General features: G+C 32.3%; 1 protein-coding gene across 1 annotated transcript in view; it reads right to left on the reverse strand.

Moving 5' to 3' along the window:
* Positions 1-15,829, reverse strand: part of LOC145260646 (DENN domain-containing protein 3-like) — a 117,854-nt gene that overhangs the window by 99,647 nt on the left and 2,378 nt on the right. The window contains exons 2-4 of the mRNA XM_080118982.1: positions 10,184-10,980; positions 4,629-4,914; positions 1,556-1,683 (exon numbers count right to left, since the gene is read on the reverse strand). Coding sequence (XP_079975108.1) covers positions 1,556-1,683; positions 4,629-4,914; positions 10,184-10,282 — 513 coding nt within the window. The 5' untranslated portion in view covers positions 10,283-10,980. The remainder of the gene's footprint in view (positions 1-1,555; positions 1,684-4,628; positions 4,915-10,183; positions 10,981-15,829) is intronic.

The raw sequence follows: 15,829 nt of genomic DNA on the forward strand, positions 1-15,829 counted from the left end.
TTTAAGATTTAAAAAATCCACATATCCTCTAAATTTAGAAGGCTTCTCGGATTCAGATTGGGCTAACTCTGAGGATAGAAAGAGTATTGTGGGGTATTGTTTTAGACTGTCAAAGACTGGACCTATGATCTCTTGGAAAACTAAAAAGCAACAAATTGTTGCACTTTCTACTTGTGAAAGCAGAATAAGTGGCTCTTATTCATTCCGCACAGGAGGCAATTTTTCTGAACACGCTTCTAAAATCTATTTTAAAACCAGATCTAAGTAAAAAACCTATAGTAATTCATTGTGATAATCAGAGCAGTATCTTATTAGCAAATAATTCTATGATTCATCAAAGGTCGAAGCATATTGATATCAGATATCATTTTATAAGGGATGAAATAAGAAAAAAAATCTATTACTCTTACTTATGTGACGTCTGAGAATAATATAGCCGACATTTTCACTAAACCTATAAAAAGAATAAAATTAAGACAATGAAAAAGAAATGGTAGGAAGCCTCATCTACTTGATGACCGCAACAAGGCCTGACATATGTTACACTGTAACAAAGCTATCTCAAAACTTAACAAAAAGTTTTAAAGTAAAGCTGTAGCGTTGTTTTCTTTAGGGCAACAATTTTATCATTCTACCCTGTATTAGAAATTACAGTTTTATCATATTACCTTTTTTCATTTTGGTTTTAATGAAGACTGAATTATCTCCCTTGCTTTACAGATGCTTGCTCTCTTATCAAAGGTATTTTGAATAAAATATGATTAGACTTATCTTTAACTATATAAATAAAACAACAGATGTATATATCTGTGTGAAAATATTTAACTGATAAACTTTTAAACTACTGGTCACATAATACTGAAATTAATATAATCATACATCAAGGATGGTTTATAACGAGTAAAATCGATGAATAACGCATATATATATATATATATATATATTCAGTAGAGAATTGGCTTTGTAATAATAAATACAAAATCTGCATGAATTAATTTTTTTTTTTTTAATTTATCTATTTTTTTTTTACATAGGAGTCACCACTTATCAAGGCTCGGAGGCCACTCGAGGATAAGAGTTAATGGGTATGCATTAGTCAATGTGATTATAGGGTAGTACACATAAGTAGTGGGAATTTTGCAAATTGAACTACTTAGAAAAAAAAAATATCAAGTAAAAGATTAATTACAAGTAAAAATGAGTTTTATTGTATTATATTTTATCATATTTTAATAGTTAATAGTTTAAATGAAGAATTGAATTATCCACGGGTTCTTCCGCTCTTATCAAAGGTATTTTGAATAAAATATGATTAGACTTATTTTTAACTATATAAATAAAACAGTAGATGTATACTTATGTGTGAAAATATTATCGTTGTGAAATTTTATCGTTGAACCCTGTATATATCTTGTTAACTACCCCCTTGTATGTCTTTTTTTCGGCCCTTTAAAGCCATATCAAATCCACAACCTTGTACTTTTATATTGTTTCAATTTCTACTGTTTGTAGATTGTTACAAAAAAAAAAAAAAAAAAAAAAAAAAAAAACTTACCTTTTCAGCTTTGTACTTCCTGTGAAAAGTTAGGCAAGTTGCATAACTCCTTTCACCTAAGAGGTTAGTTAGTACAAGGTAATGGATTTTAAAATCGTCTGGTTTTTGATCAGACAACCTTGCCCCATCTGAAAAAAGAAAAAAGAAAAAAAATTAATAATCAAACCAAATCTATATTTATAAAATAAAATACGTACAAAATACGTTTATAAGCCAAATTACAATGCAATATTATGAAAATAAATAAATATTTATCTGTTTAAAATTTATATTTCATATTTCGAAGATATACTCCATCCTCAGAATTTTATACATATTTAGCTTTTTTTTTTCTTCTTCATAATCTTCAAGTGAAGAAATGCTTCTCATCAGAAGAGCAAAGGACGTGTTAAGTAACAAAATAAGGATGTGATGTCTACCAATAGGCAGATTAAGGGATTTTATATAGGCTTCAAAATGCCTTGTATAAAGAGCTTTCATAATCCCTACACATTGTATTGTATTTCCTCGTTTTCAATTTGCTCAATAAATCTATATACAACAGTATATATTTTCCTCTTGTATCCACCTGCATGTCTGGCTTTTTATTATATCGAAAAGTCTCCATTTAAGAAATCCTAAAGAAGTCTTGCCCATAAGAAAGCAAATTTTCGCAATGGAGATCTGTGGTCAACTTACGGTAAAAGTTATTTATAAATAGAAATAAAGAATGAAATTAATCCGTGTGTAAAACATGACTAAAAAGGGTGTGGGAATAAAGTAGACAGGGTGGTCGTTTAAGAAGTTAGAGGTGAGAACATTAAGGACAGAAAGAAGTGATCTTATCTGTATGTACATGCTACTTGTGCAAAGCATTATACTTGTGCATATTTGGTTTAATTTAGGGGTGGGTGTGGGTTTTATTAGCATTTCAGAATCTTTCTGCAAAGTTAGTTTTTAGTTTTAAGATGGGTTAGTTGATTATCAGGTGTTCGTAATAAGACCCAGATTCTGCTGTGGTCAGAGAGTGTACTCTCTCCCCCGTCCACTCCCATTCTCACTACACCCGTGTCGTACTGATTTAGATCGGTCAAGGGAGAGCAAAGAAAAACGGGAAGAGATGTAATGCAGAAGAGGAGAGCAGAAGAAAAAGGAAAATGAGGAAATAAAGAAGGGGGAGATGAAGTAGAGGGGAAGGAAAGAGAAGGGAAAGAGGCCCATAGTTCACTTATTGGTGATAGTTAAAAATGTCTCTTGCCAGTCCCTACACGTCCTGACCTTCCCATCCACCCTCCCCTTCCACAATCATATCCACCATTATATGTGTAAACCTTATATTTTTCTGTTTTTGGTCCTCCGACAAAAGGAGGGTGGACCTGTAAATTCACCCTTGTCTGTTCGTCCATTCATCTGTCCGCACTTTTCTCAAAAATTATGCCTTGGAATTTTTTTTAATTTTGCACAAACATTAAACATGATATGAGTAAAAAAAAGTAACAGAATGGATTTTCCGGGAAAACATCCACCACCCACCCACCCTGGGTTGCCTTTCAGGTTAAAAATGGCTAAAATTGATACACTTGCACTTACTAAAAAAATTTATGCCTTGGATTTTTATAAAACTTTCTGAAAAGTTGTAACGAACTGATTTCTATAATATTTTGTTTGTCTTTACTTTTCCATAACTCTTGGGTGTGCCCCAAGGGTTCTTTTAGGGCTAATAAAAACACTCCATTTTTGGGACTATTTTACCATATTTGTCCCAAATTTTCTGTATATACCTATTTAGCAGTTTTGTGTGGTGCTGAACTCAAATTTAAATATGTTAAGGCTTTGAGGACTTTTGGGGCTAAATGGGGGGGGGGGCAAATGATGGACTTGGTCATTTCTTTTATGCCTCGTTCACTGTGCACTCATGGGAGACCATGCACGCTTCACTTGTTTTATCTATTTATTCGCTTCTTTTAGTCTTAGTTAAAACAAAAGTGGAAAACCAAAATGCATATAATTACTAAAACCTCCATGCTAAGATATAATCATTATACAGTGATAATAATCAATTATAGATAGAGGGTAATATTGGAGTCCTGTTGGGTTAATAGCTACAGTGTTAGTGATAATTGATGATTTTTTTTTTTTGTTGAAGGTTATATTAATTATTCATTTATAAATACAGATCTTAAGGTGCCTATTCATTCATACATACACAAATCCATATATATCCATATATACGTATATCTAACCTGTTTGTCGGAACTAAATGGGTGACCATTGGGGATTTCCAAGTGCTGTATGTTATCTTCGCTTATCTTGGCATCATTTCCGGTCATCCTAGAACTTCTCCTTGCCACTGGACTCAAACAGTGCCGATTCAGGAGAGGTGTGGTTGGAGATTGCGCAACCCTTGCCCCTACAGAGTGTATCCATTGTCTTTCGAGACTGAACGGAGGCATTGATTTACTGGGAGTAGACGCAAATAAACACATCCTGGAGTTAGTCTCAATGTTATATAATGGTGCATATTCTTTACTGTTTCAATTAGCTGACCGAAACATGCTCGTGACTGTGTAGCAATCGATTACTGCTTATGTAAAAACAAATAAAAAAAAAATATATATATATATATATATATATATGCTTTAACATTATCTGAGAACATTGACTAGAGGTATTAAGTGCTGGTTTCTTGAAAAAAAAAAAAAAAAAAAAAAAAAAGGAAAAGAAAGAAAAAGAAAAAGAAAAGGAAAGAAAAAAAGAAAAAAGAAAAAGAAAAAAGAAAAAGAAAAAAAAGAAAAGAAAAAAAGAAAAAGAAAAAAAAAGAAAAGAAAAAAAGAAAAAAAAAAGAAAAGAAAAAAAGAAAAAGAAAAAGAAAAAAAGAAAAAGAAAAAAAGAAAAAGAAAAAAAGAAAAAGAAGAAAAAGAAAAAGAAAAAAAGAAAAAGAAGAAAAAGAAAAAGAAAAAAGAAGAAAAAGAAAAAAGAAAAGAAAAAAGAAAAAAAAAAGAAAAAAGAGAAAAAACAAAAAACAAAAAAGATAGTGTCCTAAAAAAAAAAAAAAGATAATAAAAATAATAATCCAGCAAGGATATGGTTTTACCTGGGAAGCAGAAAGCTGCCATGTTTTGTATGTCTTCATCTGAAAAGTGGTTGATTTTCGATGCCGACTTTTTGGTAAAATAAACTTCCTTTCGCGTGACAACGCCATCTCCTGACGTGCCATTGCTGAATTTCTCTTTCAACTTCAGGTCCAGAGTTTGTGAATTTGAAAATATTTCATCCCACGTAGAAGGATAAAAATGGCGGACTGTATTGGAGCAGTAGCATTCCAAGACTTTCGGTTGGAATTTCACGGAAAAGATATTCTCTGCTGACAAAGTCCCTTCCTTAAGAAACAAAAGTGAAAAGAATATTTCATGTTTATGTAATGCACTATTTTCTCACAAACATGAGTAAAAGTTCAATTTTCTTCTAGCAACAATAAAAACATTCCAAATACACACTTTAAGCAGAATACGCAAAAATTAATCAGTGATTCTACACTATCGGGACAAAATTTTGTAGTCGATAAATGGCAGTTTTCAGAGAAAAAACGCAGCAGCAACTTCTACACTATTAGAATGAAATTTCAGAAATCGGAAAACCGAATTTCACATGAAAACAATGGTATCTACGTATTCCTTGTACTTTTAAGATGATTATATCCAAAAATTACAAAAATCGATTAGGTAGAAAATTATTTATTTAAGATAATAAAAGAATAGAATTTGATGAAAACGATTGTAAGACCCAGGAGAGTTCAAAAAGGGGGGGGGGTAATTTTCCGTTTTGATTTAAATAAGATGGCGGCAATTTTTCACCTGCTACCATGATTAAAGTTGTTTTTTTTTTTTTTTTAAATAATTCAGAAATATTCAGGTAATTTCAACTGCATAATTTGGAAGCTACAAAATCTTGTCCCAATAGTGTAGAAGTACCAATTAATCATTTATATACATTAAGAAAAAAAAAAAACTAAAAAAAAAAAAACTACAATAATTCACAACAATACATAATATTCATCACAACTCGTATCCTGGAAATTGATTTGACAGCCAGATGCGACATTGACTTCCGGAAATAAAAGATAAATAAATAAATAAAAATAAATAAATAAAGATAAATACATAAATAAAGATAAATACATAAAAATAAATAAAGAAAAATAAATAAAGATAAAAATGAATAAATAAAACAGACGAAAGAAAGCCTCACCAAACAGTTGTACACATTTCTTTTTACTTGCACCTCTGAAGAAGAGATACTACTCTTGAAAATTAGGGACATCAACACCTATCATATTGTACTACACATTATGTTGGCAAATAATTGGAAATTATTGAAAATTCCTACTATTGTCATTTTTTTTTTTTTTTTACAGAGGAATCACCACTTATCAAGGCCCAGAGGCCACTCGAAGAAAGGAAGTAAAGAATGTACATTGGTCAAAAGGACAGCATCATAGTAATCGTAAGAAGTGTAAATTTGGTAAATTGGATTACTTAAGGGGAACGGCTTATCAAGAACTTGTTTACATTGGACTTGAAGACAGCCATATTGTAGTCAGCTGGAAAGCAGGTAAACAGAAGAGAGTTCCACAGGTGTGCAGTTCTGAGAAAGAAGCTTTGATCATGGAATCTACATTTAGGTTTAGCCACAGATAAAGAGTGGGGGAAATTATTGATAGTATTTACAGCCAAACGAGTGTTTCTCATGAATGTTCGGCGAGGGGGATCATAGATTGGAGCTCAGATGAGCACTTGTCATGAAAATAACAATAAAACAGAGATGGGCTTGCAACGTCTCTTCTGAACATAATATAATTAAAAATTCCTTCTAATATTGTCATTATTCTTTTATATGCTAATTCATGTCCATAGTGTTTCCTATGAACCGCATTGATATAGCCTTCAAACACAACTGCTTTCACACTACACACAATGCTTCAAGCAAACTACAACATCCTTCTAAATAAAACATTCTAATTTTCCAATGGAACTGCAGCAGTAACAAACAACTTTCCTTCAGTTAACGGTATTGAACCTTGGTGGTGCCTGCTCTAAATGATTTCACCGCATCTCCTCTCAAGGTGGTCCACCCCGCCTATCAGCAGCTGAGACCTATGTATACTTCAGCCATTCCCAGTTCTAGCAACGAACAAACATTTGTCTTCTTTAATCCTCTCGCGTTGACTGTCATCCTTCATTTTATATTCTAACATGCCAGGGTTTCGATTTCCTTTAAAACATTTCTTCATCACTGAAATATTCTGATGAAACCTTTCATTGTTCATCACTCGTATCACTAAGATTCTCTTCAAAATTCTCAAAAATGACAATTTTGAAAAAAAAAATAATAATAATTCAACAAAAAGAATCCCAAAAGTGGATTTTCCATGCCATTATGCATATGGCTACAGATGGTCTTTTTTCTTTGTTTTTTTTTAAATGTTATCCGTTTAAAATTTGTGAAACATTTCTAATATACCTACATTGTAAACACATTCTGTTTACATTAAACGAGACCGAAAGTTCCTTTTACTGATGCCACGTGACGTGCGGGCGTTGATATTTCCCCAAATAAAAAAAATGGGCACATCATTACAAAGAAAACTACCTAATTTATGAAATAAAAATTAACTATGTTATAATTAAAGAGATATATAAAAATATGCATGGGTACAATGAAAATACTATACCAAAATGTTGAAGCAATCAGTCCAGTGGTTATTTAGATTATCGATTACAAACAAACATTTTTATTTATATAGATTATGAATTAAAAAACACAGGATTCTTAGTTTAAACAACAGTTGTTTTCTTAATCCTCATAGGTTTAGTGTCATCCTTTCTTTTTATATTCTAACAATAGTCTGCCAACATGACAGGATTTCATTTTCTTTTAAAACGTTTCTCCATCACTGAAATATCCTGATGGAATCTCTCGCCATGATCATCACTAAAATTCTCAGTGACAATTTTGAAAAAAGAAACAAAAAAACTAATTCAATAAAAAAGAAGGCCAGAAGTGGATTTTCCATGCCATTGTGCATATAAAATTGGCCATAGATGGTCTGTACTTTTCAGTGTTGCATAGTGTCATCGACTCAGACTTCCTTGATTTCTCGGCTAATGAATCGCCCTTGTTCTGCAAGGACTCTAAAAATACCAGCAAACATTCCATGTTTTCCTATCTATCCATTTTTAAGCATATATAAAATATCTCTGTTGTAATTTTATGCTTTTGAATTCATTATTTTGTTTGTGTTTATCATACAACATTTCTATCAGTTCCTCTATCACATTTGAGTACGACCTAAAAATAGCCACAGACGTCCTCTGCTTTTTGAGTGTTGCACAGTTTAACAGCAGTTTTAAATTTGACCCCTGTAAAACTGAACAGCTGATTTCAGAGGAGTAATTATCATGCCACATTCGAGAGATGTATAGTGGAGTTAGAAATTTATAGAGGTAGTGATACAAAGGAATAGACATAATGGTGCTTATTCAGTATAGGGCACAGGTGGAAATCACAATTCCAAATAAATTAACAGCAAAACCCTTTGATATATAGGGTGGAATGATAAAAGTGTCGCCCCTAAATAAAACAACACTACAGCTTTATTTTAAAACTTTTATTGAAAAAAGATCAATTCAGGTAACTTGATTATGTAGTAGAGCTGACATCTATTCAATGTAGCCGCCTTCAGCCTCAATCACCGTCTCGAAACGGGTCCTGAACTGGGAGCCTTTTCCACAAGCGCAGGCAGGAGCTCGGCAAATACTCAGCGGATGGCGATTAGGCTGACTTTGGTGTTGTGAGAGGTCATGCTGGTGATGTTCTCGAAGTATGACCAGATGAAGTAGTTTAGCGAATTCAGGTCAGGTAACGGGGGGGCGGGGGACTTAGAGAGAAGGGTATAAAATTGTAAGATGCCTTCTGAAGCCAAGCCTGGATCTTTTTGGACTTGTGGTTGGTATTAAGTCCTGCTGCCATACTCAAGGTCTACCAGCGGCCACCTGATTGCACCAGGGGATCACCACACTCTTCAGCATATCCAGATACACTTTGGTGTTGACTTTCAAGCCAACTTTGAAGATGTGAGGTGGTATGATGTAGCCCTCACTTGAAACCACACCAAATACCATAACCATGGCTGGAAACTTTGTTTTCATCACCCTGGGCACATCCTTGTTATTTGTAGCAATTCAGTGATGCATTTTGAGGGTGCTGGCAATGGTCCTGTTGTCATAACTCGGATCGGTAGAGAGCACAAGTTGTACAGTGGTGCATCTACAATCTCACTCGTTGAACATTGTGTCACTTTCAAACATGATAGAAAGCTCCTATCATTCTTGGGATTTGTACACAACTGGCCAACTAGTAGATGGTCTGCAACGAAAAAAGAAAACCGGTTTTCATCAAACAGAAATGGAATCATGTGGCCTTTCTAGGGCGACAATTTTATCGTTCCACCCTGTATATAAACAGAAAATGACTTTCCAATCAATATGTATTTTGAAATTTGAAAAACAATTACCTCAACTCTTTGTGAAAATGGTCTAGAATTTAGTTCTCACATTCCATGAGCGATGTTTCTGGCAAACGTTGAAGTAATGCTGTTAGAAAACATTGATATATTCTTACCGAATATATCTGTAACAGAGCGTGTATAGACACGTGTGAGAAAATCAGCAGCAGCTTTACGATAGCTGGCTAGTGAAGAGATTAGCAGCAACAACAGTTAAAGCACATATGCAAATTAGCAAGTGTGCACACACACTTGCATAACAAGAAAAGGAGAGGAAAATACATCACATGATCGGAGAAAGGAGGGAGTTGTGTGTCGGGCAAGATGGATGTCTGAATATGAGGGTGAAAAAGCATTGGCTAGCATCAGCATCAGGTGGCAGGGATAGAGACTTTTAAAAAGAACATGTGTGCGAAATGACTTTGGGAATATAATGAAATGTGCTGTTTTGGAAGAACCACAAATAAGTGGATTTCATTTGCACTTTAAAAAAATATGGCAAGTCAGATTTTTGTTTCTTGTTTTGTTTTTTTGTTCCTTTGTGACAGTGCCAGGCAGCGTGTGGGTCCTGTAACACCACAGTTAAAGTGTAACGGCAACATTACATATCCATCTAATACTTATCATTGATATCATTGATTAGTTTTTAACCTTTTTATATTAAATCTCCTTACATGAAGTGGCTTTGTGCCTTGTCTGGAGCAATTTCCATTAAAAAAAATTTTCAATTTATTTTACAAAAAAAACAATCATTCTGTATATTGAAATTTTAAAAACAATTTTGGGGGCAGAACTAAACTGAAACAAAAAACAAAAAAAAAAAACTATATTCATGGAATGTTGATTTTTGAAAAAAAAATATTCATGAAAAAAAAAAAAATGATTTAAAAAATATGGAATATTGAATATGGAAGAAATTGTATTAAAAAAAATATATTGATGGAAGAAATTGATTGAAAAAAAAAAAAAATTAATATTCATGGAAAATATTGATTGAAAAAAATATTAATGGAAGAAATTGATTGAAAAAAAATATTAATGGAAGAAATTGATTGAAAAAAAAAAAAAAAATCAAATTTCCATACCTTAACTCTTTGCGGAAATAATCCTGAATTGTTATCCATTCCAGCAAAAAGCATCATTTCGATAAAACTGTTTTGTAGTTTCAAGTTCCGTTCATCCATTTTCGTTTGTTTTGAATGTTTTATTGTAATTTCAATGCAGAAAAATATACATCACCATCAAAATCATTTTCATTATGAATTACTACAGTTCTTCATTTATTTTTACACTAAAAGATGAAATTTAAAATTAAGAATCAAGTTCACGCATTTTATTTGGATGTTCCTTCATATCTTGTCCTTATTTTTTGCCCTTTAATTTTTACATTTCATACGTGCTCAATGTTTCTGACAAATAGGGAACAATTGCTGTTTTATAGGTTAGAATCTATCAACATTTATCATCGGTTAGTTTTTGATCTTTAAGTAGCAAATTGTTTTTGCTCCTTACATAACATGACTTCATGCCTTGTCTGGATCAATTTCCATAAAAAAAAAAATCATTTAAGCTTTCTTTAAATTTCAATTAAAAGATAAAATTCAAAAGTAAGAGTCAAGTTCAGTTATTGTATTTGGATGTCCTTTCCTTTTATGTCTTGTCCAATCAAATGTTCATTCGCTTTTCCGAGTTCTCAAGATTTCAGATTAAAAAATTTGACTGAGAAAATCATCATTTTTAGAAGAATTCACATTTATCCCTTTTTTGTTTTTCATTAAAAGATAAAATTTGGAATAAAAAAATCTAAGTTTTTTCTTCAATTTACTTGTCCATATTCTTTTTGTAGTTTTTCTCTTCAGTTTCTATTCTCCAGTTAAATAATCTAAAAAAAGAAATTAAATAAAGAAAAACAGAATGAAAAAGAAAAAACATGTATTTTTGCAGCAAACTAACCATATTTGGTACAAATAAACTGCAGTCTATGCTTGGCTTGTCCACCAAATTTGAGTCCTGAATTACCAACAGTCTTTATCTCATTAGACTAATTAAGGTAACATTTTATAGTCATATGAGATGGGTTTAAGAAAATATTCTCAGGTGAAGATTAAATCTTTTCCCATATACGCTTACTATGGGATGAGCTCCAGCCCTCCAAAAATGCCATGCATGGAATCGGTAATAAAATTCATAATTCTTTCTGCAGTCCAACCATATTTCGAACTGTGTGGAATTTTAATCCTAGAAAGAAACTTCAATTCTCACACATGGAAAAGTAGATTAGTACTGAAATTTGAATTAGGAGCAACAGCTTTTGGAGGGAGGGGTTAAGAACAATCAATAAAGAACGATATAAAGTATAAAAAAAAATTTTTTTTTAAATGGCGATCGTGAATACGTGCCTTAACAAGAACTTATCAATGTTTTCTTGTTTGATTTTTTGCAAGAGTTAAGGAATATAAAAATCGTCTAATAAGCCAAATGTTGGCACTTCTGCATTACACAGACAGTGCCATTGTTAAGGGGCGATAACTCCTATTTTTTCTTGGTCAAATAACACGGCAAATAAATAACAAACAATGTTTTTTTCGAACACAAAAATATTTGAAAACCAAAACATTTATTGTATAAAAATGTATCAATATATAATTGTAAAAACATTTATTGTATAAAAATGTATCAATATATAATTGTAAAAACATTTATTGTATAAAAATGTATCAATATATAATTGTAAAAACATTTATTGTATAAAAATGTATCAATATATAATTGTAAAAACATTTATTGTATAAAAATGTATCAATATATAATTATAAAAACATTTATTGTATAAAAATGTATGAGTACATAATTGTAAAAACATTTATTGAAAAGTCTGCTTAAGAAAATATAATTTTGATAAAACAATTTTTGAATTAAAGCAATAAATGATTTTGTTTTCTCTAAAACATTTTTTGAATTAAAGTAATATTGGATTTTTTTTTTCCCGAACAATTTAATAATTTAAAATGAAACCTTTTTTGAATTAAAGCCACATTGAATTTTTTTTGTGTGTGTGTGTGGGGGGGGGGGGGGGGGTCCGAAACATTTTTTGAATTAAAATAAAATTGTCACTGTAACAAAATATAGTCTGCTCTATGACTGAGAAGTGCCACCTGGCGACAGTTTAGTGAAACGCACCATAAAAAAAAAAAAAAATGGTACCATCCGTATAATGCAGAAATGCCCAAATATCTTGTAATGGGTAAGTCTCGCACTATTCTTCCGCCACCCACGGAATTGTTAATAAACTTTACCATCCTTTCTCCTCTCTAACCATATTTGATACAAATAAATTTCATTCCGTGCCTGGCTTGTCCACCAAGTTTCAGTTTGGAATATCCAACAGTCTTTGTTTTATTGCCATTCAATAATTTTATAAATGGAGAATATATTCGATGACATTTAAATATTCAGTCCTTCTGCATTACACAGACGGCGCCATTTTTTGCTGTGTTTCTCTAAACTGTCACCAGGTGGCGCTTTTCGACATTTAAATTGTTTAAAATTTAAAACTATGACATTATTGACCCTTCAATAGGTGTCACAAAAAATTAAAACAGTGACAATTTTACTTTAATTAAAAACAATATTCCGGGGATGGGAAAAAATACAATGTTGCGTTAATTCAAAAATTGTTTCATTAAAATTATATTTTCTTACGCAGGCTTTTCAATAAATGTTTTAACAATTATGTACTCATACATTTTTTACAATAAAGGCTTTTGTTTTCAAATATTTTTGTGTTCGGAAAAAAAAAATTTTGTTCGTTATTTATTTTCTCGGGTGTAGTAGTGAGTCTCATTCAGGTCCGCTCTATTCTTGTTGGAAATTTATCCTCTTTCAGATAAATTTGACACAAAAGTAACTTGCCTGAAAACAAAATAAAAGCATGAAATAAAAAAGGGGGGGGGGTAAAGAATAATGTTACAAGAACAAGTCGCCTTTTTTTGTAAGTGAGTAAATATGAGATAGGATAGCCGAGGATTCGAACCTGCGAAGCTAGGATTGGAATTGAGAATTCCGATCATAAGTTAAAATAAATAATACAGAATGTTATTGAAAATGGAATGTAGAACTACCATTGTTTAGTTCACATAAAATAGTTAGATATCTGTTTATTGAAAAAGGAACGTAATGATGTAATTTTGATTCTGTTAAAGAAATGAAATTAAAATAAGGAATTTAAAAACGAACAATGGAAAATGTTATTTGTAAAGTGGGTTAGGAAAATTAGGTTAGAGAAATCGGGTTGTAAACATGGGAAGAGCGATGCATGCTTGAAAATGTGAGGCGTGTCAAGGCCACGAGTCCGATATGCACGTGTTGGTCATGCAATGACGTCATGAGTTTTCAATATAGTTAGAGCTTGGCAGAGGGTAAGTCAGTCAGTCAGTCAGTCAGGGGAGAAGAGAGGAGACAGAGAGAGCCAACATCGAACCTTGAAAGCGAAGGTTAGAAGAAGAAAATCATGTAAAGACTTTGAATTCCTTGATGCAAAGCCATTGACCGGTCGTATGGAATAAACGAACATCGCCATCTTTTTGTATCTGCGTCTTCGTGTTATGTTATTCAACAGAAAGGTATTGTCAATTTGGAAGCCAACCACAAAGATTAATCATGAGCTTTGAGATGTCCCGGAAAAGATAAGATAGTTACAAAATGAAAACAAAGCCACACTTAATAGAACAACCAGGCAAAGGATACGATCAGGACACTTTTGGGATGAAAGGGGTTGTAAATTTCGAAAGAGGTAAAGTGAGACCTCTAGTTTACGGCATAAGGGTGGTGCCTGGATAAAGCAGCTAACATGGATCAGGGAGGAATACCCTACACCCAAAATGTAAATGCCAAGAAGATCAGAGAGGGCCTGATCTAATAAAAAACAAAATAATAAATAAATAAACCTGCGAAGCTAGGATTGGAATTGATAATTTCGATCATAAGTTAAAATAAATGATACAGAATGTTATTAAAAATGGAATGTAGAACTACCATGGTTTAGTTCACATAAAATAGTTAGATATCTGTTTATTGAAAAAGGAATGCGATAATACAATTTTGTTTCTGTTAATGAAATGAAATTAAAATAAGGAATCTAGATCTGGACAATAGAAAATATTAAACATGGAGGAATGTCAGGCCACGAGTCAGATATGCACGTGTTGGTCATGCAATGACGTCATGAGTTTTCAATATAGAGAGCTTTAGGAGTAAGTAAGAGTCAGTCAGGAGAGAAGAGAGGAGTCAGAAAGAGAATTGACATCGAACCTTGGAAGCGAAGGTTAGCTGAAGAAAATCATGTAAAGACTTGAATTCCTTGATGCAAAGCCATTGACCGGTCGTATGGAATAAACGAACATCGCCATCTTTTTGTATCTGCGTCTTCGTGTTACGTTATTCAACAGAAAGGTATTGTCAATTTATATGATAAGAACTTTGTGAAAATCATCATCTCAAAAATAGGTAAAGAAAGATATGTGTCAATGTTTATAGAAACACTCCCATTCACAAAACTGTCAACAGTATAAATGTCAATATCACTATCAATTTCTTGGTCTATCTATCAATATATCATAAACCTCCTCTCATTGTGTACTACATGCCGTCGGCTCTCCTGTATTAACATGTACTCTGTCACTTTATATATACGGAACTGTCTCTCTCTTTATATATACGCGATGTATCTGCATACCAACATGAACACTCTAACACGAACAACAAATACATACGTCATCCCTTCTAAAATAACACCCAGTATGCAACAATAATATAAATATTTTTTTTCAAAACGAAGAAGAGATTTTATTTACAATAAATTTGGTTGCAAATTTTTCCCTTCGCGGGCATTAAATTCAAAAACAGGGAACGCCAAGATAACAACATATAATGAAAAAAAAAACGCTGGTTCTTATATTGAAAATGTATCAATGACTGAATACAATATAATTCAAATAGTAGTTCCTAATCTCTCTCTCTCTCATAAGCAATAAACTTTAGGAACATACTTACAAATTGATGGCATCAGGCACGTGCCTTTTTTCTTTTTTTCTCATTTTAAAGTCCTTTAAAATTTCTCTCCTTCCAGTTACGTGCAAACCGTAGCCACGTAAATAAGTCCTTAGAAGTTCGCTTTCAGCTCGTCCGGGTATTCTTGCCGGGCATTCTTCTTTGAAGGAGGCTTGTCAAAATTCCATTTTCAGCGCCGGGTAATGAAACCATGTCCAATATCCTTGTCGCCGAAACCAAAAAGAGGCCAAATTTCACGCTAGGCTCGTGACGTCATCAAGGAGCTAGCATTGCTCTTTTTCTTTAAATTAAAGGGAGTTTCGTACGAACCCAAAATATACGAAACTAAGAATCATAAAAGATACGAAATACAGAAAATCGAATATAAGAACCAGAATAAAAATATAAATGTATAATCAGGGGGATGCACTATCGGTACAAAAAATTCCAACATACTTACATACTTTCACCTAACAATTTAATAAACAAAAGATACCGTAAAACATGAATTTAAACTTTAAAATACTATTTTTTTAAAAATCACACGGTACCTTCTCTGCATAAGTACTGAAGACTCCCAACATTTATCTGCATAACTTCTTTTGTGTGTTTTAACTTATTTTAAAGCGTTTGAAACAAAGGTAGTCTGTTAAGTTAGGGGGAAAAAAAAAACACAGTTTTAC

This window comes from Euprymna scolopes, chromosome 36, assembly GCF_053919585.1.
Source record: "Euprymna scolopes isolate OS-2025 chromosome 36, ASM5391958v1, whole genome shotgun sequence".
In the NCBI taxonomy this organism is placed as follows: Eukaryota; Metazoa; Mollusca; class Cephalopoda; order Sepiida; family Sepiolidae; genus Euprymna; species Euprymna scolopes.